This window comes from Ctenopharyngodon idella, chromosome 14 (assembly GCF_019924925.1).
Source record: "Ctenopharyngodon idella isolate HZGC_01 chromosome 14, HZGC01, whole genome shotgun sequence".
In the NCBI taxonomy this organism is placed as follows: Eukaryota; Metazoa; Chordata; class Actinopteri; order Cypriniformes; family Xenocyprididae; genus Ctenopharyngodon; species Ctenopharyngodon idella.
Genome location: NC_067233.1, coordinates 15,646,661 through 15,672,121, shown reverse-complemented (window position 1 = coordinate 15,672,121; position 25,461 = coordinate 15,646,661). Strand labels below are relative to the sequence as shown.

General features: G+C 36.7%; 1 protein-coding gene across 4 annotated transcripts in view; it reads left to right on the top strand.

Moving 5' to 3' along the window:
- Positions 1 to 25,461, top strand: part of fstl5 (follistatin-like 5) — a 158,495-nt gene that overhangs the window by 79,170 nt on the left and 53,864 nt on the right. For all 4 annotated transcript variants that reach the window (XM_051860491.1, XM_051860492.1, XM_051860493.1 and 1 more), the window contains exons 6-7: positions 4,131 to 4,251; positions 23,100 to 23,266. In XM_051860491.1, coding sequence (XP_051716451.1) covers positions 4,131 to 4,251; positions 23,100 to 23,266 — 288 coding nt within the window. The remainder of the gene's footprint in view (positions 1 to 4,130; positions 4,252 to 23,099; positions 23,267 to 25,461) is intronic.

Here is a 25,461-nt window from a genome sequence, read left to right as displayed (position 1 = left end):
TTTAAACCTTAGCTGCGTTAATCTTTCATATATGTTTTTATGCCTTGCAAATGAAAATATTTGGGTATTCTGGTACATACATTGTGCAGAATTAAATAGCCAAGGTAACATCTATCTGCTTACATATAAACTCCTGAGCAAAAAAAAGGCTAAACACTAAGCTTTTAATTGTCATAACCACAAATTATTTGGTCAGGAAATTAGCAAAAATGTAAGCACATTTTGGCAGAATATGGGAAGTTGTGTGTGGATTTATGAATCACAATGAAACATGAGTTGCATGATGATGCTCCAGAGCGGTGTCTTCAAAAATCTGGTGAGAAATATAATAAAAAATGTATCTCTACCTCAGTAAAACATGGAGGAAGAAGTGTCATTGTGTGGGGAGCCTTTCAGCTGCTGGTATTGGTGAGCTACTTACTGTGAAAAGTTATTTAATTCTTTGGAGTACAGGAGAATATTGCAGAATGGCTTGCTTCTCACAAATGAAAAGTTGTTATCTAAAGAGGAATGATCAGATGTTATCTTTCAACAAGACAATGCTCCTGCCCAAACTGCAAAGACAACTCTTAATGGCTTAAGAACAAGTCCATCAGCCTCATGTTTTAGCTTAGTCAGAGTCCAGATTTGAACCCTATAGTGAATATTTGGCCTGACATTAAACTCAAACATACTGGGAGGCATTTTTCAGCTACTCATGAACAGTTTGAAGTCATTAACTTTGAGTGGAACAACACTTTTTTTACCCACACGGCTTAAACTTTTGGGTAAGGCTATTCCAAGCCTTCCATCTACAATATTTTTTGCAATACTTGCTAATTTCCTGACCAGTGATTTGTGATTAAAATGGTTTAGACCATTAAAAGACCACTAAATATATATATTTTTTCTTCTTCTTCTTTTCCCCAGGAGCAAATGTTTTATTAAAATTGCAAGAGTGAAGAAAAGGAGAAAACACAAAAATAATAGGGGATTTTGAGTGTATACAATAAAGAAAGACAAATTTTTAATTGGCTGTACAATTGGCTGTACTCTTAAAAGCAGCTCAAATGTTTTGTGTTTTCTTGATGAAAGGCCTAAAAAGACTTAAAGGGATAGTTCACCCAAAAATGAAAATTCTGTCATCATTTACTCACCCTCATGTCTTTCCAAACCTTTGTGGCTTTCTTTCATATGTGGAGCACAAAGGAAGATGTATCTAAGAATGTTGGTAACTTAACAGTTTTGGTTCTTATTGACTTTCTATTGTATGGACAAAAATACAGATTTATATATATCTACTTTTGTGTTCCACAGAAGAAATTAAGTCATACAGGTTTGGAAAGGCATGAGGGTGATTAAATGATGATAGAATTTTCATTTTTGGGTGCACTATTTTAAGTTTAAAAAAGGGAAATGAAATTATGAAGCCTGCATGTTGATTTGGTATGTTTACAATAATACTGTATCTACTGTTTGAATCTGATATGTTATGAGAATGGCTGGGGATCACTTTTACCAACATTTTATTGCATTAATTTGAAATGGCAAATGAGCAGGCGAGCTTGTCTCTTTTTTTAATAACTTGCTCATAAACTGATCCCAGGTCAGTTGTGCTTTATCTTGTCCTGCGGCAGAAAGATTACACCTGTCCATAGAGATACTGTGCATATCAAAATGAGCAAAATATGAATTTATTCATATTTCTCCAGAGAGAAAACTCTGAACGCACTTTCACTCTCGGTTACAGGCGTGAGCCATTTCAATTTCATTGTGCAATATTTTCATGTCATTTGCATATTTCTTCATTCTCAGTGGAAGAAAAATAGATCTCTTTTCATGCATGGCAGATCGAAGACAATGTAAAAAGTGAAAATTTTGACCGGCCCTGAATACAAAAGCTTGGCCCTTTGACATGAAGCTACCGCAAGGTTGAAAAGGTGATAGAGGAATAGGAACATATAGTGAAATGCCTTGCAGTGAAATCAAAACATTCTGCTCTAATAGAGCAATTAAACTCCATCAGTATTCTGCTCAAGTAGGTCTTCTGGAATGATCTTCATGCAGAAAGTAAAGGGACAGTCCATGAACCCTTTTTGACTTATTGAATATTGAGTATTGTTTTGTTTATTTATATCATATCATATATCTAATAATGTATTTATATTAAATAACATATTTAATACATTGTGTCATTCTGGAAACCACTTAATGTGAAATGATTTTTGTTACATTTAATACCAAGCCTTAAAATACTGTATACATTAAATGGTATAAGTAAGCAATGAAGGGCGTTGTTAGGCACGACGCGAAGCCGTGACTTATTCACGATACAGCACTAGCCTCGAGTACCTTATTGCTTTTATAAAACGGTTACCACACAATACAAATATTAAATCCAAAAATATGTATCAATGCTACTTTCATGGAGTAAACTTTTACTAAAGCAACAGAAGTTACATTATTACGCCTCTAGATGGCAGCAAAGACTGTCTTTATGAGTGTGTCAGTCAGTAGCGAAGACTTTTACATTGAAAAGACTGAATTGTTGTGAACACGGAACAAGACGCAACTGACAAATGCTTTGACTAGCGCTGTCAGTCACGGGAAAACCCCTTAACTGTTAAAAGGACAAGATAATACATTGGACATTTAAACAGATTTTTTTATTATGAACTTAGGACTGACCTGAAGGAAAATGCTAAATGTGAATGCAGGTAATAAACTCGCTCACTCGATCTCTTTCTCACAATACTCTTCTACATACTGTAATACAGTAAGCTTCAATGAACAATATCAATCGAGAACATACAGTTTACGTTGCTAAGAGTGGTTGCTAAGGGTGTTGTGTAGTGATACACACAGAACCGTTGGGTAAAGCGGTCATAGCCGTGATTAACGTGAATAAAACACAGCTGTTGACCAATTAGAATCAAGGACAGGAACTAACCGTTTTATAAAATACTACATATTTGTATATAATGGCCCCAAAACATATTTGGATGCTTAAGACATTTTAAAATTTGTGCATCATTACATCTGATGCAAAATATCAAACAAAGTTGCATCTTCAAAGAAATTATGCTCAAAAACTTGCATTTTTGTGCATCTAGAAGTGTTTATGTTTAAAAGTGATAGAATAAGTACATGCCTAAAGCTGTTCTAAGATTTCATTTAGCACGGTGGATTGGATGTGGAGAGTTGTTCATTATGGAAAACTTTGCTGACATCGCCTGTAGCACGCGGCATGCAGATCAGAGTTGTACATTAACAAATTTCAGCATTTGAAAGTTTGCTTGCTTGTTTGGTTTGTCTTCGAAGTAAATGGTAAATCAACACTGCAAAGCAAAAGAGGTGAAAGTGAAGGTTTTGAGGCATTTTCTGTGCTGGTATCAAGTCTCTATAAGAGGATTAGAGTTTGCAACAGATAATAAAAGGGCAGGATTGAATCAAATCTGAACACACAGGTCTGGCTTTAATAATAAATCATTTTGGGTAAGACTGGGTCAGTCTTAGCACTAGGTATGCCAAAGCTTTCAGGAGGTCAGGTCTATATTATGTGTAGTTTATGTCACTTTCAGTAATGTTTTGAATCCATTGACCACCAGTCACCAAGTTAATTATAATTGTTCATACACATATGCTCAAGGCATTTTCCAAATCTTAACTGTAATCCACAGTGAATCTAACCTCTAACATTTATCAACAATCCCTCCAGCTTTCTAACTGTAATTACCATCAGATATTTTTGGCATGGATGAATGCTTGATAGAACGTTTTGCAGTAATCCCTCATGTTTTCAAGCATAAGGCTGTTATAAAATCTTGCTCAGTTCTGGATGTTTGCCATCCAAAAGGATTCACAATGTCTGATGCAGATAGGAATCACATCTTTAATTATTCAGAATGGTACATTAGAGCAGTGGTTTTGCTTCAGGATGGAGATTTTACATCAGACGTCATGTGGAGGCCCAAGACAGCACAAAAATTGGGTAAACAAACATGTCCTTAAATTTGAACATCATTTATTAGTATTTCCTTGAGCTACATTCACTGCACAAAATACATTTGCTCTGGTAAACGTGATACAGTAGGTGCTGCTTTGGATTTAATCTCTTTCATGTTTTGATCTTTAATCTTGTTATCATGCAGGTTATCAAGCAGGAAGGTCTGAGCAGGACGGCGTCAGAGTGCACTCTGTTCGACCTGTTCAAATATAACGACGTCAACGATGACGAACACCTAACTAGAGAGGAGTTCTACGCAGCTTTTGGTGAGTGTTGGGTTTTGATAAAGTGATGAAAGTGTACAAAGCTGAGAGACATTTTCAGCTGCATAATTAGCACCATCATGGCTGAATGCACATTCAGTAACTGTAACACTTACTGTATTTTCAGTGTCATTTGTTAAAAGCACAATGGATAATTGCAGTATTTTCATGAAGAAACTAAACAGAGTCTCGGTTACAGGCGTGAGCATTTTTAATTTCATTGTGCAATATTTTCATGTTGTTTGGATATTTGTGCATTCTCATGGGAAGTAGAATAGTCTCTTTTTCATTAGGGATTGGACGCATAAGGAAGTTAACTATTCTAGTTCTGATTCCGATTGAACATGATGAAAGTAATGACATGCAGTTCAGTATGTCGAGAATCATTCATTTAGTCAATAAGTCTGTTAACTTGACAGATTTTTTGGACAGATTTTTAATTTTAGACAGTCTTTTTAATTGATTCAACTGACTCAAACTGCAACTACTGAGGACTTAACAATAGGAAGATGTGTTGTATATTTCTTGTGTTTGTATTATTTTGCAGCACCCAGATTTTTCATCTCATTATATATAATTAGTCAGTAGTGCCACCATCTGACGTTTGCATCCATCTCTCTGGATAAAAAACAATACAAAAAAATAAACATCTTTCTGCATGGTTTTCCACTCCAAAGTAGCTGTTTATTCTGACAATATATATTGTTTTGCCATGTTTTACCAGTATTTATTATTTATTTATTTTCTTAGGGTGTGTTCACACTTGGCAGGTTTGGTTTGATTAAAACAAACTCTGATGTGATTGCTCTGTTAGTGAGGTTCATTTGAATAAGTGTGAACGCTGCCATCCGAACCCTGGTGCGCACCAAACAAGCGGACCAAGACCCACCTTTTCCAAACAAACTCTGGTGCGGTTCTACTGAAATATGAATGCAACGTGAACCAAAGACATGTAATCGAACAAAAAACAGGACATGATGTCAGAAGATGCAACCCTTAAAAAACATAGAATGCTCAAGCATACCTGTTTTTCTCGTCATAAGAGCTGCATTCCCCATTGCAGTTCAGTACAGGCGTCAGAACCACCATCTTCTTGCAACAGATCTTTGTTTTTGTGCAACGGAGGAGTTCCTGTCACAGTTTTGACTCCTTTACACATTCTAAAAAGCTGTTCATGAGTTCTCGCACATACAGCTAGCACATTTAGCCCAGCACACAGCATTGCTTTGGATGTTTGCAAAGTTCCGTCGCAAAATATGTCATAAAAGCTGTTTTTTCTTTTTCTTTTTTTATCCTGTAGTGTTAAAAGTGGCATTGTGATTGCTAAGTGAACCAGAACTAAATGTATCTTTTTCATTTTTGGTCCAGACCAAAAGAACTGAACTACAAGTGTGAAAACACACTTAAAAACATGAAACGGACTTTCAGTACAGTGTTTTATCTGTGCATGTGGAAGAATGTAGGCATTAAAAACTGTGAGCAGAACCAAACATCATGAAAAACATTAGGTTCCAGTAAAATACTGCAATATTCAAAACTTGTTCTTGGATCCCATTCCTGCTTTTCATGGCAAGTTCGGACTATTGGCATGTCATGTAATGAAGTTACATTTCTCCATTAGTCTATTCCACCGGGTCAGTGGCCTCTGAAATGGACTGTGACTCTGACCAACCCACTGTTAAAAAGTCAGATCTTGCGGTCACCATAAAGGTGAATGGATCCTAATTAAGCTCTAATTGAAGTCTACACTCATATTTTTCAGTAAACCACTGAACAGTGACGGCCTTAGTAAGATTTTCCTCTTTCGTGTACTCATTAACGGATTTGCTGAAGAGAAACTGAGGCACACTAATTAACCGCATGACTCAAGATGCAAGTAAAATTTGTTATAGAGCGTTTGTGTCAGCCTGCAACTAAGTTATATTGCTAAAGTAGAAGAATGCCCAGACTCCATGGACTGCCTGTAGTAATCAAGTTGATAAATGATGTTTTATGTTAAAGCGGTGGACATGATCTTACTGAACTGAGATGGTCCTCTGGTATTCTTATAAATATTTATATTTTACAGTATATTTTTAAATATATTTCTAATGTATACACACATATACATGTTGAGTTTTCATGTTTTATGGGGACATTCCATAGACATAATGATTTTTATACTGTGCAAGCTGTATATTTTATCCCCTAACCCTAAACATACCCATCACAGAAAACTTTTTGCATTTTTACATTTTCAAAAAACATCACTTAGTATGATTTATAAGCTGTTTTCCTCATGGGGACCAAAAAATGTCCCCACAAGGACAAGGGTTTCGGATATTGCCTTTCATATATTATATTATACAGTATTATAGTGTTGTCACGGTACCAAAATTCCAGTAGTTGGTACCAATGCCATGAAAATTTTACGGTTCTCTGTACCAGTTTCGGTACCACAGCAAAATCTGTTGGAACTATTTTACTATTTTATATAGCCTATTTTAAAAACATATTAAATATGATTTGGAGCATGTGTGTATGTTTGTGTGTGCATATATATATATATATATATATATATATATATATATAGGCTACCTCATTGAAATAAATTTTGAAATATAAAAAAAATAAATAAATAAATGCTCAAACATCCATTTTGTACTGTTGAAAAAACCAGCATATGCTGGTTAAGGTAGGTTTTGAAGCTGGTATGCTGGTTTGAGCTGGTTTATGCTGGTCAAGTGCTGGTCCTATGCAGGTCCATGCTGGTCCTATGCTGGTGCTGGTCCTAGGCTGGTCCTAAGCTGGTCCTGGACAAAGATGCATCTTCCACACAAAGATGCGTCATATAGCCATATAGCCTTACCGCTCTGCTCTTTGAGAGGGATGTGGGACACGAGCAGGAAAGAGACCATTTCTCTTTAATAATATCTTAATGTTATCTCCTGATGTTACAAGCAACTGACACTTGTTGTAAAAGGTCTGAAGAGCGAGTTTTATCCTCCGCAGGGGCAAGACTTTGAGGCTATGTTTGATTTTGCACTGCCAGAAAAAAGCGAAAGTAAAAATCACCCGCGTGTGTGAAACGCGTTATACAAATAAACTTGACGCGCCTTATAAAGTCTAATAGCAAGCACAAACTGTGTTAAATAGAAATTGTTGCGCAAGCAAGAAGGTTTCTGTCCTACTGTGTTTTTTCTACTTTACCACAGTAAAGAATGCGAATAGCCTATAATAGGCTTAAATGCGAACAAAAGAAAGAAACGTTTATAATCCCCTTCGTGAGTGAAGATTTGGGAAAAGATTCCATGTTCAGTGAAATAACTAATGGAATATTGTTAAATTCTTTGCTAACCTATTATTTCTTTTGTAAACAAAGCTTTGTGCTTCACTCGTGTCATATTCAAGTAAATACTGCCACAGTCCAGTGGGTACCGAATATACCCGGATTCTCGGTGCTACCGGTACTACAGAAATGCGGGTATCGTCACATTTTCAAAATTTCAGTACCGACTTGGTATTATATTATATTATATTATATTATAATTATTAGTCAGGGCTTCCTTTCTTATTTGGGGCTTTTACTTCTAGATTCTGTTTCTAAGCTCTTTGCTGAAACATTTGGAGAAATTTCTATCCCAACAGAGAATAAATTAGTGTTCCCAATATAGATAAAAGCCTTGAGTTCTTGGTTCTAAATACAAACTCCCTATGGATGGCTAAGACATTGCTTATGTCACAAGAAATTACACATATTAAAAGATTCTAAGTAAAAGTAAAGCTTGCAGGCTAAATGAGTTCCAACCTTTTACACTAACGTTCGACATGTCTACTGTCTCATTTTGCTTTTTAGTCTCATCTTCCTCTGACATTTTAGTTTGAATCAATTGGCACTGACATTCAGCAAGGGCCGACACATTTAACATAAGGTTCGGGATGGGACAACAATGCATGCATGGAGCACTTTTGCAAGAATCCCACAGTTACACACTGGGTTTTTTGAGCATAAAGCAGCTTTTCAGACAGGAAGTAGGTTTTAGAATGAGAATCACTGCCTCAATCTGCCCCCATGCCCTTCCTCCAATCTCAGCGGGAGTTTGAATGAGGCGGGAACAGCCCTTCAGGCAAACAAAAAAAAATTGTATTGCTACTTTTGCTTTTCTTCAAAACTTAAAGATAAAAAGATTACAAGTCATTTTGTCAGACGCCTTCAGAGAACTCCTTCACACCGTCTCTTTTTAGCTTCTGATGCTTTGAACAAATGTTTTCTTTAGAAGTTTGAAGAATACTACTTTATAAACAGTGCATGTTTGTTGTACCAACAGCATTAGGGTTCATGCTGTGAGCTGGTGCTTTAGATATCTGCCACAATATGTGAATGCTTTTAGTCAGTACGACCTTCAGTGTGAAATTTACCCAATGATATGAGCTGCTCAGATTCACCTGATCCTGACTTATTTTTCCATCACATAGGCGCCTGCTCAAAACCATTTTCTCAATGTTTTCTCAGTCCGCTTCTACCCTCATTGACCCTGTTCACTCTATGTAAATTCACACTGACAGCGATCTGCAGCTTCAAAACAACTCGAAATCATTAATTTAATGTGGACATGTCAAACAAAGTTGAGCTGAGAAAAGTTTAACTTTATGTAAATAAGCATAGATGTAATATGGCAGCTTTTGATAGAAGCAAAGGCAGTGATCTGTCTTCTGTGAGATAGTAGTCAAGTATAGGCAAGATGGAGAGGTGTTGCTACTGATTGCTACTGTGAGCAATTTCACCATTCTATGTAATTTGTTTCAGCCCACATACAGTGATATAATACAAAATGATGCAAATAAACCATATCAGAAATTGTTGGTATTCTGAGTGAGTTTGATTCATAGAATGAAACTCATTAATCTCATTCATGATGTGATGTATTGTATTATGTATTGCAGTTTATACACAAACACTTTCCCTGCAGCAAGAAAACTGATTGATTGCCAAAATAGAATATAATAATTTATAATTTACAATCAGATTTTGATTGATTGATTGATTCATTGATTGATTTGAACTACATTGTCTGCCAATGTGGAAATTCTCCTTTGGCTTCTCATAAAAAACACAATTACACACAATACACAAGTTATACATATACACAATGTGTCAATATAAAAGGTATTCTCACAAGGAATTCCTTACCCTTCATTTAAAGGGTTAGTTCACCCAAAAATGAAAATTCTGTCATTAATTACTCAACCTCATGTAATTGCACACCCGTAAGACTTTTGTTCATCTTTGAAAACAAATGAAGATATTTTTGATGAAATCCAAAAGCTTTCAGTCCCTCTATTGGGAGCAACACAACTTACACATGCAAGGCCCAAAACGATAAGAAAGACATCATTAAAGTAAACCAGTGGTTTAACCTCAATTTTATGAAGGGATGCAAGTGCTTTGTTTGCGCAAAAAAACCCACAATTTACCTCTATATTTACAAAATAACATTATCCAAAGCACATACATGGAACAACTTCAGATCTTGAGTCAACACAACACGCATGCGTTGTGGTGCTTCCCCTACTGGGCTGCAGGTCAATATTTTTATAAATAAAGTGGTAAATCATGCTTTTTATGTGTGCAAACAAAGCACTCTTGTGGCTTCATAAAATTTAAGTTAAACCACTGGAGTCACATGGATTACTTTAATAATGTCTTTACTACCTTTATGGACCTTGGATGTGTAAGTTGCGTTGCTCCCAATGGAGGGACAGAAAGCTCTCAGATTTCATCAAAAATATCTTCATTTGTGTTCCAAAGATGAACGAAGGTCTTATGGGTTTGGAACGACATGAGGGTGAGTAATTAATGACAGAATTTTCATTTTTTGGTGAACTAACCCTTTAATATTCTAAATGCCATTGGTATAAAGGAATGTTTACACATTTCTAAGATAAGATTTTAAAAGACTATGGCTAATTATACAGCCCATCAATAATGTATTACAATAACGGTCAATAAGACAGTGACCTGGTGACCTCCAGTGATAAAATCGCTCTCTGTATGACCAGTCAAGAAACTTTTTCCAGCATTCATTGTGACATTTGATCTGACTTTGTCTGTTGTGATGCATTAGATGCAGCTGAAAATCTGTAAACAACATGATTTATTGGCTGTTTTAACATTCAGTTGTTGCGTGAATGATTTATAATATTATTTCACATGAATAGCTTAGACTTATTCTTGCATGATTTTGATCTTGGTTGTGTGATATGGGGTAAAAGTACACTCTGGTTTACTAGACTCTGGTCTTATGTGCTTAGCACACTTCAATCTGATAGGGTTAGTACACTTTGGTATGATAAGGAAGGTTGAATCAGGTCTGATGGGATTTACTGATGTATGAGTGAACAGAGCTTGTCAGCGTTGACTTGTGTTGTTCAAACTCTCCAAGTCTGTGAGTACATCAGTCACATAGGTATATATCTCAGTCCTGATGTAGGGTGACAGGCCATGAAAGCATGAAACTGTCCAGTTTTAGTTTGGTGAGTCTCTGGTCTCCCTAGAGTAAGATGGAGGGCAAGAGAATCTGAAAGCGCTGGACAAGGTATATTATGCGGTGTGTAAGTAAATTATGCAGCCTAAAAACTTACTAATTGCACTGCATCTAAGTACATTACCAGAAGACGCTGTCTGGGTTCTTCATGCCCTCTCGATTCCATATTGCAGCAATTAGCATATGGTCTACAAGAGGTTTTAGAGACATGCTAAATGTGTTTACTCAGATTCTGGCCCTTTTCTCTGGCACTAGAGAGCATTTTCATTTTTTTTCCCCCAAGAACTTGAGTAGCTCACACATTTAAGGCTAAACATGTGACTCGTTTATTCATAGCTGTAATTATAATTAATGTACACTCCTGTTTTTCATCAGGCTTCATTCCCAACATTCCTGAATCTCACAAGCTCTGCGAGTATGGGGAAAATTGGACTGGTAATATCTTGCATATATTTCAGCATCAGTTTAGAAATAAGTTTTCAAATCATGATTGCAGATTCCATGTGTTCATTAGCAATGACTTATTCGTGAACCGCCATTCATGTCAAATTGTTGTATATCATCATAGCGCCCAGCCATAAAACTTGCTCTATGTTAAAGCACATTGACATTATTATGGCATTGTTGACATAACAGTATGACTTGCTGTGAAGTGGTTTTGAAATAATGTGTTTTGTGAAAAGCGCTATAAATAAATTGAGACTTGACTTGATTTAATGAGTATACTGAACCAGTTCAGAACTCCAGACTGAACTATTTGTTCAGGAATTGGACTGAATCGGTCCAATTCAATGCAGTGATTCTTTTTTTTATTATGCCATCACACTGTCTTTGACATCCCTAAAATGTTTTAATAATGGTAGATGTACATCAAAATCAAATCAAGATTTGTTCACAGATTGGTGCCTTAAAATGTTTAGGCCTATTCTTAAACTGGAAAAATATACCTGACTTATGCTAATCAGATCGGTAGTTAGTTGGTGATAACTTCAGGGTTTCTTATAATGTCTGAAATACAAAATAAAAGAAAGTTACGTTTTCATGTATAAATTCATATATATATATATATATATATATATATATATATACACTATATTGCCAAAAGTATTGGGACACCCCTCCAAATCATTGAATTCAGTTGTTCCAATCACTTCCATGGCCACAGCTGTATAAAATCAAGCACCTAGGCATGCAGACTGCTTCTACAAACATTTGTGAAAGAATGGGTCGCTCTCAGGAGCTCAGTGAATTCAAGCGTGGTACCGTGATAGGTTGCCACCTGTGCAATAAGTCCATTCTTGAAATTTCTTCACTACTAAATATTCCACGGTCAACTGTTAGTGGTATCGTAACAAAGTGGAAGCAATTGGAAACAACAGCAACTCAGCCACGAAGTGGTAGGCCACATAAAATCACAGAGCGGGGTCAGCGCATGCTGAGGTGCACAGTGCGCAGAAAGAAGTCGCCAGCTTTCTGCAGAGTCAATAGCTACAGACCTCCAAACTTCGTGTGGCCTTCAGATTAGCTCAAGAACACTGCGTAGAGAGCTTCATGGAATGGGTTTCCATGGCCGAGCAGCTGCATCAAAGCCTTACATCACCAAGTGCAATGCAAAGTGTCGGATGCAGTGGTCTAAAGCACGCCGCCACTGGACTCTGGAGCAGTGGAGACGTGTTCTCTGGAGTGACGAATCACGCTTCTCTGTCTGGCAATCCGATGGGCGAGTCTGGGTTTGGCGGTTGCACGGAGAATGGTACTAGCCTGACTGTATTGTGCCAAGTGTAAAGTTTGGTGGAGGGGGGATTATGGTGTGGGGTTGTTTTTCAGGGGTTGGCTTGGCCCCTTAGTTCGAGTGAAAGGAACTCTTAATGCTTCAGCATACCAAGACATTTTGGGCAATTTCTTGTTCCCAACTTAGTGGGAACAGTTTGGGGATGGCCCCTTCCTGTTTCTACATGACTACACACCAGTGCACAAAGCAAGGTCCATAAAGAAATGGATGAGCGAGTTTGGTGTGGAGAAACTTGACTGGAGTCCTGACCTCAACCCAATAGATCACCTTTGGGATGAATTAGAGCGGAGACTGCGAGCCAGGCCTTCTCGCCAACATCACTGCCTGACCTCACAAATGCGCTTCTTGAAGAATGTTCAAAAATTCCCATAAACACACTCCTAAACCTTATTTAAAGCCTTCCCAGAAGAGTTGAAGCTGTTATAGCTGCAAAGGGTGGGCCAGCTCCATATTAAACCCTACGGATTAGGAATGGGATGTCATTAAAATTCATGTGCACGTAAAGGCAGGCGTCCCAAAACTTTTGGCAATATAGGGTATATATATATATATATTTGGGGAAGTTTTGGAAGCCTTCCAGTCTTTTTTCTGCTTTTGACCCTTGTTTACTCATGCTCCTACTTATGATTGGTGCATATATGTGGTTCTTTATCATGATTGGTTTGTTCAGTTGGCATATCTGTATGCTTTATGCTCCAAACTATTTACATCCCCCAGTGGAGTCAGAAGGCAATTACTTAACGCCGGCCCACAATGCCGTTCCTTTCATCTGTCAGGGCTGATATGCCTCCGGAGAGAACGTCAATCCACCTGCTCTGTCTGCTAAACAGACAAACGCGTGCGCACACACACTCACACACAGAAATACAGGATCCGCTCAATATCATTGGCAGTGGAGAATTGTGTGATAAGAAACAGGGCCTCACTTGAAACAAAATTGACTTCAGTGAAAAGCAATACAGACTTTTAAAGATTGCCATATGGGAAGTGAGAAAAAAAAGCAAGGTGGAATGTTAGAGAGAGATTGGGAAAAAAACTAATTCACAGCTCTGTAATATGGTGTGAAATGCACTTTAATTTATCAAATTTAACCAAGAGTCTGTCCCACTTTTTTCCTGAACAGTCCCTCTTTTATATGAGCTCCAATTAGCCCAATTATAAGTATGTGTACTGTGATGGCATGCTAATATGAGTATGTCTTCAGTGTCCCTACTGACAAGTGCTATGGAGATGGTGTTTTTCACAGGTGGTGTAAAGTCAGCCTTTCTTCAGCTTCTATTACTGCCTGTCTCTCACATTGATTGGGTCACAGTAAAGGTTTTATTCCATCTGACTTCAATGACTTCAACTTTTAAAAGATTCTGCAGCTATCACAGAGGCCTCACAGGCTCATAAATGTACTATTGGATGGGCGGCAGAGAGCGGAGCGTGACTTTTGATGGGAGGGCAACTGGTAATTATGATTGAAGTCCATTTACGTCATTGCTGCTTGTTGGAAAGGGTCTGTTGTTTTTCATCAGCTTTTATGGTAAATTGTAATCTATCCTAAAGTATCAGTTCTAAAGCCTAATGGCTGAAATCTTGGTATTCCTTGTTTTGTTTTGTTTTTTTGTTTGTTTGTTTTTGTTTTTTTTTTAGGTTTACATAGTGTTTGGGACTGACTTTGTATTTACTAACATGTGTGATGGTTCATTCCAGGGTTATACCATTCAGAATTGGGTTGAGGATGCCTTTTACATTCTCATTCAATTTCTGAATATGAATTTAATTTACGCTGAGGTTGCAAACAGATGAAGATCAGCATTTAACATTTGGAGGTAAGGTTGAAAAATTCAAATAAATTGAAATTCAAAGACATTCATTGAACTGTCGTTTGTAGCTAGAAAGTTACACTACTGTTCAAAGGTTTGGGGCAGTGGCGTAGCAGGCAGGGCCCGTGATAATCGACCCCCTAAAAGAGGACTAAAAAAATTTATTCTGCTGCTGCTTGACCATGGGATTTCTCTCACTGAGTTTGATTTACTGTGGCACTTTTTGCAGTTGAAGCATCACTACTCTGTAATTGGAAAGAGTGTGAACTAAATCAAAACTGCAGTCGAACACTTCAGTATTAATTCCACACTGCTGCTGTGAGAGATGGTCGAGCCCTGAGGGAGAGTCTGCTACACGTGCTCTAAATGAGGGGGCAAAACCTGTACTTACTGTACTGTCATTAATCACAAACGTTGACTCAGGATTAAATGCCTGTACAGCACCTGCCATAATATTTTCACATTATATATACTGTAGTCTTGCAGTATGTTCGGTCCACCATATTTGTTTAGGCTGCATCCGGGGGTTTTTATACCATAATCTATTTCTCTCTTTCTGTTTCCTACACTAACATACTCATAAACAAACCTCATCTTCTCAATTGTATTCCTTGTTCTGAAAAATCCATTCACCTTTCAATCCTACGGGGAATTGTAAAACACGATTGCTTGCCCTGGAGAAAATTCCAAATCTACTAAAACACAAAAGAGTGTAACTGAATGGCTAGAAAAGATATTACTAAACACTAGAAAGGGCGAGTGCTCACACATACACATGATCTGTTTTGAATGGTAGTTGTACTTGTACTTATTTACTGCTTTCAGGCTGTATTTATTGTATTTATGAGAGTTCAGACCCATTTTTGCCAATGACAATATGGTAAAAACATAAAGATGTAGCTAAGACCACACAGAGATTAGCCATGCTTAAAGAAGTAGTTCACCCCAAATTGAAGGTCCAATGACATGATAAAGCTCCATTTGTGCTTGTCTTCAATTAAGAAAATGGCTAATGGATATTTTGTGCCAGGTTTTATTTAGCCGCAGTTAAAGGGGAAGGATTATTAGTAAATAATGACTTAAATTTTGGTCAGTTCCTTATTACAAATGTGTAGTTTTGGTTCAAAAGTTTCCTTATTACAAATGTGTTATTATACAATTATTATTATTATTATTAATGTTTTTGAAAGAAGTCTCCTATGCTAACCAAGGCTGTATTTATTTGATCAAAAATATGGTGTAAAAAAAAAAAAAAAAACAGTAATATTGTGGAATACATGTATTATTACAATTTAAAATACATTTTTGGTTACACTTTATTTTAATGTGTCCCTATTACTGTGTAATTATGCATATAAGTACTGAGTAATATTAATTAAGTACATGTACTTTAGGTTTAGGGTAGAAATAGGGTTTGTTTAGGGTTAGATGCATGTAATTATGTGTAATTAATGGTTATTACTATAGTAAATACATGTAACATGTAACAAGGACACATTAAAATAAAGTGTTACCAAATTTTCTTTTTTGTTTGAATATATTTTAAGATCTACTACTCCAGTCTTCAGTGTCACATGATCCTTCAGAAATCATTCTGATTTGGTGCTCAAGAAACATTTCCTATTTTCATTGTCGAAAACAGTTGTGCTGCATAATATTTTTGTGGAAATCGTGATTTTTATTTTCAGGATTCTATGATAAAAAGTTCAAAAGACCAGCCTTTCTTTGTAATAAATATTTTATAACATTATAAATGTTGGATAAAAGTATTAATTTCTTTTTAAATAAAATCTTAATGACCCAAAACTTTTGAATGATAGTGTAGCTCATGTTAACCACTTCACTTGGTATGACATTTTTATGTCACTTTTTGTCCTTTTGCATCTGGCAGTAGAAATATTCTCTACTTTTCTTGTATGGCAAAAAAACAGAATCTCAGATGTTCTGTAAAATCTCATTTAGTGTTTTGCAGAAATAAGGAAAAAATGGAAATAATGACTTAAAATGGAAATATAAGGATACAAGAAAAATATCTGAATTGTTGCCTTTTGTGCATTGTCTATGCACTCCATGAGAAATTTAATTTGATAGTCATGCTATTTTTTCCCTCCATTACTGGCATTTCCTGACATATTGTGGCATGAGCTGACAGTGCTATCATAAAATGATTGGTTGATAGGTGTCAGGTGATTAGGAAAGGAATAAATAGGTTTGCCTTGATACAGCACAGGAAATTTACAGTCTAACATTGTCTGTTTGGTTACTCTAAATTCAGTCTACGTTTTCCAGTTGGTATTTCTGAGTACCTCACATTATTCACATTTTCCCATACTGTTCAAAAAGCCCCAATTTGGCAAGTCAGCAAGAGTTCATTCTCTTTGTCCACACCACTTTTTGAAACCGCTTGAGCTTGTCCTTTTGTTTTTGTGTTAGTGGTGCTGAAATAGAAATTTTTGAATGTTTTGCTGAGAGTCACTGCATCCACAGTGGAAAACAACAATGTCAAATTCAGCTCTCACATGCTCAGACACATGCTCTATTCAGTTTTCCCATGGCTCACTGTCTGTTCTTCTGAATTCACAAAATAAATGCAAATACAGGGGTCCTCGCTCCTAATTTGCAACATCCGATGTAGAGCTGCAATTTTGGTTCATTAAAATAAAAGATATATTTTCACACATTAGAACCCAGAATCCTTTGTACTGAAAGCAACAACATTACCAAAAAGTGTCAAGCTTCACAATCAATTGATGATCCTTGCATTAATCCATTGGCTTATAAAATCCCAGGATAGACAGATAAATATGTTTGAAGTTCCTTTGAGCACTTGAATTGGCAGCAAGTATGGTTTCTCTTTCAAATCACTGTGCTAGGTTTTCAAAATATTTTACGTTGTTTTCAACGTAAAAGATTTTGAAAACCTAGCACAGTCATTTAGAAATTGCTGTTTAAATGATTTTGGACATTTCTAATCATAATGCTGTTTTGGCTTTACACAAGGCCTCTTTACACAGCTGAGTTGAGGCTGCTCTGTGCCTGCTCAAAATTCTACTGTATGTAAAGATATAATGGTGCATAAAAGCCTGACCAAATTATGCATGCTCTGGCCCACCTCAGCCCCTAGAATCAAAGTATACAGATGTCATTTTTTTGTAAATGCATCTATGCCCCCTCCAGCATTAAAGACACTTAAATGCCACTTTAGAAGTGCTTCTGTGCCAACTTTGCAGTGTAAATTTGGCAACAGACAAGTTAAGGCTGCTTTTGCTCAAAATTCAGTGTAAAGATGCAATGCCACATAAAACACAGTCTAAATTATGCCTGCTCTGACCCACCCCATCTCCTGATATCAAAGTATAGAGTTGCAATTGCTGTGTAAATACATTTATGCCACCTCTGAGCAGCATTAAACAGTCTGTGTAAAGACATTAAAGGATTAGTTCATTTCAGAATTCAAATTTCCTGATGATTTACTCACCCCCATGTCATCCAAGATGTTTATGTCTTTCTTTTTTCAGTCGAAAAGAAATTAAGGTTTTTGAGGAAGACATTCCAGGATTATTCTCCTTATAGTGGACTTCAATGGCTACCAATGGGTTGAAGGTCCAAATTGCAGTTTCAATGCAGCTTCAAAGGGCTTTAAACGATCCCAGATGAGGAATAAGGGTCTTATCTAGCAAAACGATCGGCCATTTTCTAAAAAAAAAAATAAAGAATTATATACTTTTTAACCACAAATGCTCACCTTGCACTAGCTCTGCGATGCACCGCGCATTACATAATCACGTTGGAAAGGTCATGTGTGACATAGGCGGAAGTACCGAGCAAGTAAACATGCAAAGACTTGTCAAATGGCCTTTACAAAAAAAAAAAAAAGGTAAAACAACGATGTCGGATGATTTTGAAGTTGGAGGATTAGTAGGAGGATTTTTCACATGATTATGTAATGCATGGCGCATCGCAGAGCGATTTATTTTTTTTAGAAAATGACTGATTGTTTCGCTAGATAAGACCCTTATTCTTCAGTTGGGAACGTGTAGAGCCCTTTGAAGCTGCACTGAAACTGCAGTTTGGACCTTCAACCCACTGGTAGCTGTTGAAGTCCACAATATGGAGAAAAATCCTGGAATGTTTTACTCAAAAACCATAATTTCTTTTCAACTTAAGAAAGATAGACATAAACATCTTGGATGACATGGGGGTGAGTACATTATCAGGAAATTTGAATTCTGAAGTGAACTAATCCTTTAAGTGCCCCTTCAGAAGCTTATGTGTCACCTTTGCTGTGTAAATTTGGTATTGGAAGATTTTAGAGACTTAGAAATAAGCAACCTGTACTGCAAATCTGATCTCTGGGTAAATACATGAAAAGTGATGCTCATGCATTTGCACTATGGTGCATAATTCTCTCAGATCCTGTCTCTCTCTCTCTCTCTCTCTCTCTCTCTCTTATAACTGTTCCACAGAAGTATTCCCCTGAAATCACTCATAAATGCATAGAGTGTGCCATGCAGAATAAATCTGACATTAAATGAGGGTTGCTAAAGGTGCATCAGCTCTACACTGCTGTTATCCACTATATGAGCTGAGAGCAACACAATGAATAAGAGACATTACTGACTAATTTGGTAAATTAGCTTTAAATGAGAGCACAGCGCTGAAATGCGAAATTGCCATTTGCGAGGCGAGAAGCATGTTTGTCTTGCGTGCAAGCTGGTTATAATTCCCAGGATCTTTAATTGCATAATCATTTGAGATATCCCAACCCATGTACTCATTTGTTTTGCCGCAGCTTGATTATGTTTTTCACTTGTGTGCATCTCTGTAATTAAAATACCTGAAAATCCTTTTAGATGTCATTAATATGATCATGGAAATGAGATCAAATCAATCAAGATTCAGTGCAATTTTATTGAGTAAGCTACTTTTAAACTAGCTTGACAGGCTGTCATAAATTAAAGTAGTTAAGGTACTGTCAAGGTACTCTTGAAGAGTAGTTAGCTAATGTAAGCTAGCATCACAAAACTAGCAAACTACACTGTTAAATAAGTGAATGAATAATATATTATAATCAGAGCAATATTTCTCTGGTTTATTGAGGGTTTTTAGTTCTTAAAATTTCTGCATTTAAAAAGAGACACAAAATGTTTCTTTTTGGAATGAAAGGAGTTGTTCTCACGTTACAGAAAAATTGTTTTAACTTAAAGGGTTAGTTCACCTAAAAATGAAAATTATGTCATTAATTACTCTCTCATGTCGTTCCACACCGGTAAGACCTTCGTTCATCTTCAGAACACAAATTAAGATGTTATTGATGAAATCTGAGATGTATAATGACTCGTCCATAGACAGCAATTTAACCACCACTTTCAAGGCCCAGAAAGATACTAAAGACATTGTTAAAATAATCCATGTGACTGCAGTGGTTCGACCTTAATTTTATGAAGCGACGAGAATACTTTTTGTGTGCAAAAGCAAAACAAAAATAACTTTATTCAACAATATCCTCTTTTCTATGTCATTCTCTTACGCTGTTTACGTTCAGCGCTTCCAGGTTCTACTTCAGAACGGCGGCTCAGTATTGACCGACGCTGTTCACGTGAGCAGCACGACGCAGGTGTGTGATGTTGAAGCAGGAGCCGGCCAATAATGAGTCAGCGTTCTGACGTAGAACCTGGAAGCGCTGAACATAAACAGTGTATGAGAATGACACAGAAGAGAATATTGTTGAATAAAGTCGTTATTTTTGTTTTGTTTTTGCGCACAAAAAGTCGCTTCATAAAATTAAGGTTGAACCACTGCAGTCGTGGATTATTTTAATGATGTCTTTAGTACCTTTCTGGACCTTGAAAATGGTTGTTAAATTGCTGTCTATAGAGGAGTCAGAAAGCTTTCAGATTTTATCAAAAATATCTTAATTTGTGTTCCGAAGATGAACGAAGGTCTTACGGGTGTGGAACGACATGAGGGTGAGTAATTAATGACAGAATTTTCATTTTTTGGGTGAACTAACCTTTTAAGAGCATAACTCTTTTACCTAGCTAGTATCAAAATGTGGAAGTATTTCTTTTCTTGACAACCCCAATTTTGACATTTTTCTGATCTCTCTCATTTAAAGGCTGGTTGCTGTCTGCTTTATGAGAAGGTGGCCTTGGTTAACCCAAAAGGTCATGGTAGAGCTCCACTGAAAAGCGAATGAAGAGACTTTACCGTTAATTAGACCGACAGAAGTGTTTGGCACATGGCTCTATTATTCCTCTCACACTGTAGAAAAAACGAGAAATGACATACGAGGATCTTTCAACAGCTATTCTAAAATGACCAAATGACACTGTTGAGTCTTGGCTGTGGAGATAATTAAATTCAAACTAGATGTTAAGTTGAGTAGTTTTTAGTTAAAAAAGAAGCCTTTATAATGAACTGCCGTGTTTGGTTGGCGTTTCTACTGAGAGGCTCGTAGGAGCAGCTGTTAATTCTCACCGTCATTAAAATCTTAATTTCAAAACTAAGTGAAACTATCAGGAGATTTGTGCTTAAAGCAGCACAAAGCCTATCACGATCATCCTAAAGAGTGTTGTGAAGCTATGAGTCAGATTGTAAAGCCATCTCAGCTCTTGCCTTGGGCAGTACAGCGACTTCAGTCGTATTAGATGCTCATCAGATTCTCTAAAGAGTAGGAGCTGATTGATGGGGCTCATATATAGAATTGGGGGTCGGGGTTTATTTGTTATCCTTGTCCCGCTCCAGGTGTGTGTTTGTTTCTATGTTATGAAAAAGGTGACATTTCAGAGCCAGAAAACGTAAAGGCTTGTTGCACACCTGATCTGTTCCAAAATCCACTAAGCTGCCTAGGCAGTATTTTAAGGCATTATATGCATGCTTCCCAAAATGAATGCTGTTCAAAAGGTAAAATAGAGTAAATCATTTTGGCTAATTTCTAATCCGACTTAGCTTGTATGTTTCACAGTGAAGATAATCCCAGAATGCATTGCAACAAGTTTAGTGCTGTTATTTTGGTATTATTTATATACTATTATAGTATTTATTAATATTTTAAGTTAGGTTTTATTTTTCTATTTTCATTTTTCATTTGTTTAAGTTTTATTAATTTATGTGCCATTGTCATTTTTATAAATCTAAAAATGCTCTGCTTTTTCTCGCAAATGGGAGTTTATATTGAAATTCTGACTTTTTTCTCGCAATTATGAGTTTGTCGAAATTCTGACTTTTCTCACAATTCAGCAATCAATTCAGATTTTTCACGCAAATGCGAGTTTATATCTTGCAATTCTGACTTCTTTTCTCGCAATTCTGACTTTTTTTCTCGCAATAGTGAGTTTATATGTCGCAATTCTTATTTCTTTTCTCGCAAATGCAAGTTTATATGACGTAATTATAACTTATTTTCACGCAAATGCGAGTATGTTGCGATTCTGTCTTTTTTCTTACAATTGCAAGTTTGTCGCAATTATGACTTATTTTCACGCAAATGCGTGTATGTCGCAATTCTGTCTTTTTTTCTCACAATTGCAAGTTTGTCGCAATTCTGACTTTTCACGCAAATGCAAGTTTATATGTCGCAATTCTGAATTTTCTTGCAAATGCGAGTTTATATGTAGCATTTCTGAGAAAAAAGTGAGATTGTGAGATAAAAAGTCGGAATTACCTTTTTATTTTTTATTCCATGGTGGACACAAGCTTCTATATGTTTTTCATCTAATATTAGTCATTTTTATTTCAATTAGACCAAAAATGATCTTTAATAGTTTTAGTTTTGGTTTTAATTTTAGTTAACAATAACAAAAGTGTACTGTATAAAATCAAAAGCAAACTTGATACCATTAAAAAAGTCAACTTTAAGTAGTGGTTTGTAGTAAGTGTGGTATCACAGCTCTAAAAGTTATATACTATGTTTATGGTATCCTCAAATGCTATCATTTAATAGCAATACATAAATTATCATACTAAAAAAAACATGCAAAATCCTCCTTTAAAATTGGGTACGACCTATTTGCACATGTGGCTATTTGTGCAATTACCCTTTACTGGAGATCTTAGCAAAACGGGGCCTTTGAGAATATTTTTGTACAAAAACTTAATTGCCTCACTTTGGGCCTTGAACGAAATCTGGACTAAGTACAGACTGTTAGCTGAAAAGTGAAAAAACATGACCTTTGATATGCTGTGCTATCTTTTTCATCCAAAGAACTCACAAACAAATAAAGAGATCAGACATATTGCCCTCAAGAGGCTGTGTTTGTGTAGGTGAGTGTCGGTTTGTACTTGAACTGTAATACTCGGTCAGGCCATAGCAAGAGGAGCTTTGTATTTATTCTCTTTGCACTTTAAATAATGATGCATCTGTGTTACCATCGGACCAGCCCAACTTACAAAAAGAAGCAGACTTTTCAAACTCAGTTTAAACTACAATTGTTCATAAGTGTCTGCAGTAGTTTTTATTGTTTTATTGAAATGTTATGTGTCACAGAAAGCGACATTCACACCGGTAATGTGGCATCTGAGAAAATCAGTTTGATGTTCTCACTAGAAATCACAGGTAGTCAATGTAGCTGTGTGCAAAAAAATATCAAATCATTTTCTGTGAACCAAAGTGAGCTAGAAATATATTTTAATGGCTGATGCAGACACCTCGTTAACAAATTTACTGGGAAAAGAAAAACTGAAGTCGATATAAACTACACTTTCTTTCCTCTTGTTTCTCAGAGGTCTATCAGCTCAGCCTTCCCGAAGACCAAAAGCTGAGCATCACCACGGTAACGGTGGGTCAGAGCGCTGTTCTCACGTGTGCCATCACTGGAGACCAGCTGCCGCCAATCATCTGGAGACGCAACAACCACACCCTCAACATGTTGGAGCTGGAGGACATTAATGTGAGTGACATTTACCCTAACTTTGTCTCCACCACAGTCTGCTTTTACTCGTCAAGTGTGTGTGTGCAAGGCAAGCCATCTGGAAAGTGTTGCAATCAGCTACCTTTTTAAAGCTGCTGAAAAGTGAGTGGCAGCACTTTCAAGCCGATAAATTGCGTGACACACAAGTGCAAACGTACATTCAACAGCGACCTTTTTTGAAATGATATGACATGGTGTGAGATCATTAGATGTTCAATCTAATCTACTTTGTCTCTCTTAATGTGCTTTCTGCTCAGTTTAGCTTTTGACGTAATGGAGTTTGGAGTGAAACATTCAACGAGGCCAGGTGGGATTTCACAAAAGAAACCCATAAATAACAAAATAAGAGCTCAAATGAAAGTCTCCAAAGTTTTCAGATGTTCCACAGTTGTGCCACGCTCCAGCTTTAATATATATTTATTACAGCAACCTTAACCAACCCAAGCTGATGGAATATAGCCCCATGATACCAAATTGAGATATGAGTGATGTTTTAAATGTTCACACTGTAACGCAACATCACTCAACGTGGCTACAACTCAATAGAAAGCACATTAGTGTAAATGAGGATTGAGAGAGAAAATACTCAAGAGAAACTAAATGGATTTGGCAGTCTTTTATGATGCTTGATTGAGCCAATATGAAATGAAGTAGTTTAAGAGGAAGAGAACAGTTAACAAAAAAAAAAAAAAAAAAATTAAACAGAAGTGCTTAAATGAAATGAAAGCAACATAGAGAATATGGTATGTCTCTCTTGGGATATGCTGCAGGGTAGAAACTGAGTTTTTCTAACATAAAAGAGTACAAATTCGTTAAACACAGTGTTATATATTTGTGTATATGCATATGTGAGTTTGCAGTCTGTCAGAGAAAGTTTTTTTTTAATTGTATTCCTAATACACTCCAGTTAATTCTACAAATATATTACCAGACATTTTTTTTTTTTTTTTTTGATGTAGGATAGTGATTATTTTAGTGCCATATAAGGTAGAGGAAAGCTTTTCATGCTTCTGTATGTTACACTGTACTTTTATTTCTGTTACTGCATGTGTGTATACAGGTGCATCTCAATAAATTAGAATGTCGTGGAAAAGTTCATTTATTTCAGTAATTCAACTCAAATTGTGGAACTTGTGTATTAAATAAATTCAATGCACACAGACTGACGTACTTTAAGTCTTTGGTTCTTTTAATTGTGATGATTTTGGCTCACATTTAACAAAAACCCACCGATTCACTATCTCAATAAATTAGAATACTTCATAAGATCAATAAAAAAAGGATATTTTAAACAGAAATGTCAGGCTTCTGAAAAGTATGTTCATTTCTATGCACTCAATACTTGGTTGGGCCTCCTTTTGCATGAATTACTGCATCAATGCGGCATGGCATTGAGGCAATCAGCCTGTGGCACTGCTCAGGTGTAATGGAAGCCCAGGTTGCTTTGATAGCGGCCTTCAGGTCATCTGCATTGTTGGGTCTGGTGTCTCTCATCTTCCTCTTAACAATACCCCATAGATTCTCTATAGAGTTCAGGTCAGGTGAGTTTGCTGGCCAATCAAGCACAGTAACACCATGGTCATTGAACCAGATTTTAGTACCTTTGGCAGTGTGGGCAGGTGCCAAATCCTGCTGGAAAAAAATGAAATCAGCATCTCCATAAAGCTTGTCAGCAGAAGGAAGCATGAAGTGCTCTAAAATTTGGACTTCAGAAAGCACAGTGGACCAACACCAGCAGATGACATGGCAGCCCAAATAATCACTGACTGTGGAAACTTCACACTGGACTTCAAGCAACATGGTTTCTGTGCCTCTCCACTCTTCCTTCAGACTCTGGGACCTTGATTTTCAAATGAAATGCAAAATTTACTTTCATCTGAAAAGAGGAATTTGGACCACTGAGCAACAGTCCAGTTCTTTTTCTCCTTAGCCCAGGTAAAATGCTTCTGACGTTGTCTTTGGTTCAGAAGTGGCTTTGTACGTGGAATGTGACAGTTGTAACCCATTTCCTGAAGACATCTGTGTGTGGTGGCTCTTGATGCACTGACTCCAGCTTCAGTCCATTCCTTTTGAAGCTCTCCTAAGTTCTTAAATCGGCTTCGCCTGACAATCTTCTCAAGCCTGCGGTCATTCCTTTCACTTGTACACCTTTTCCTACCACACTTTATCCATGA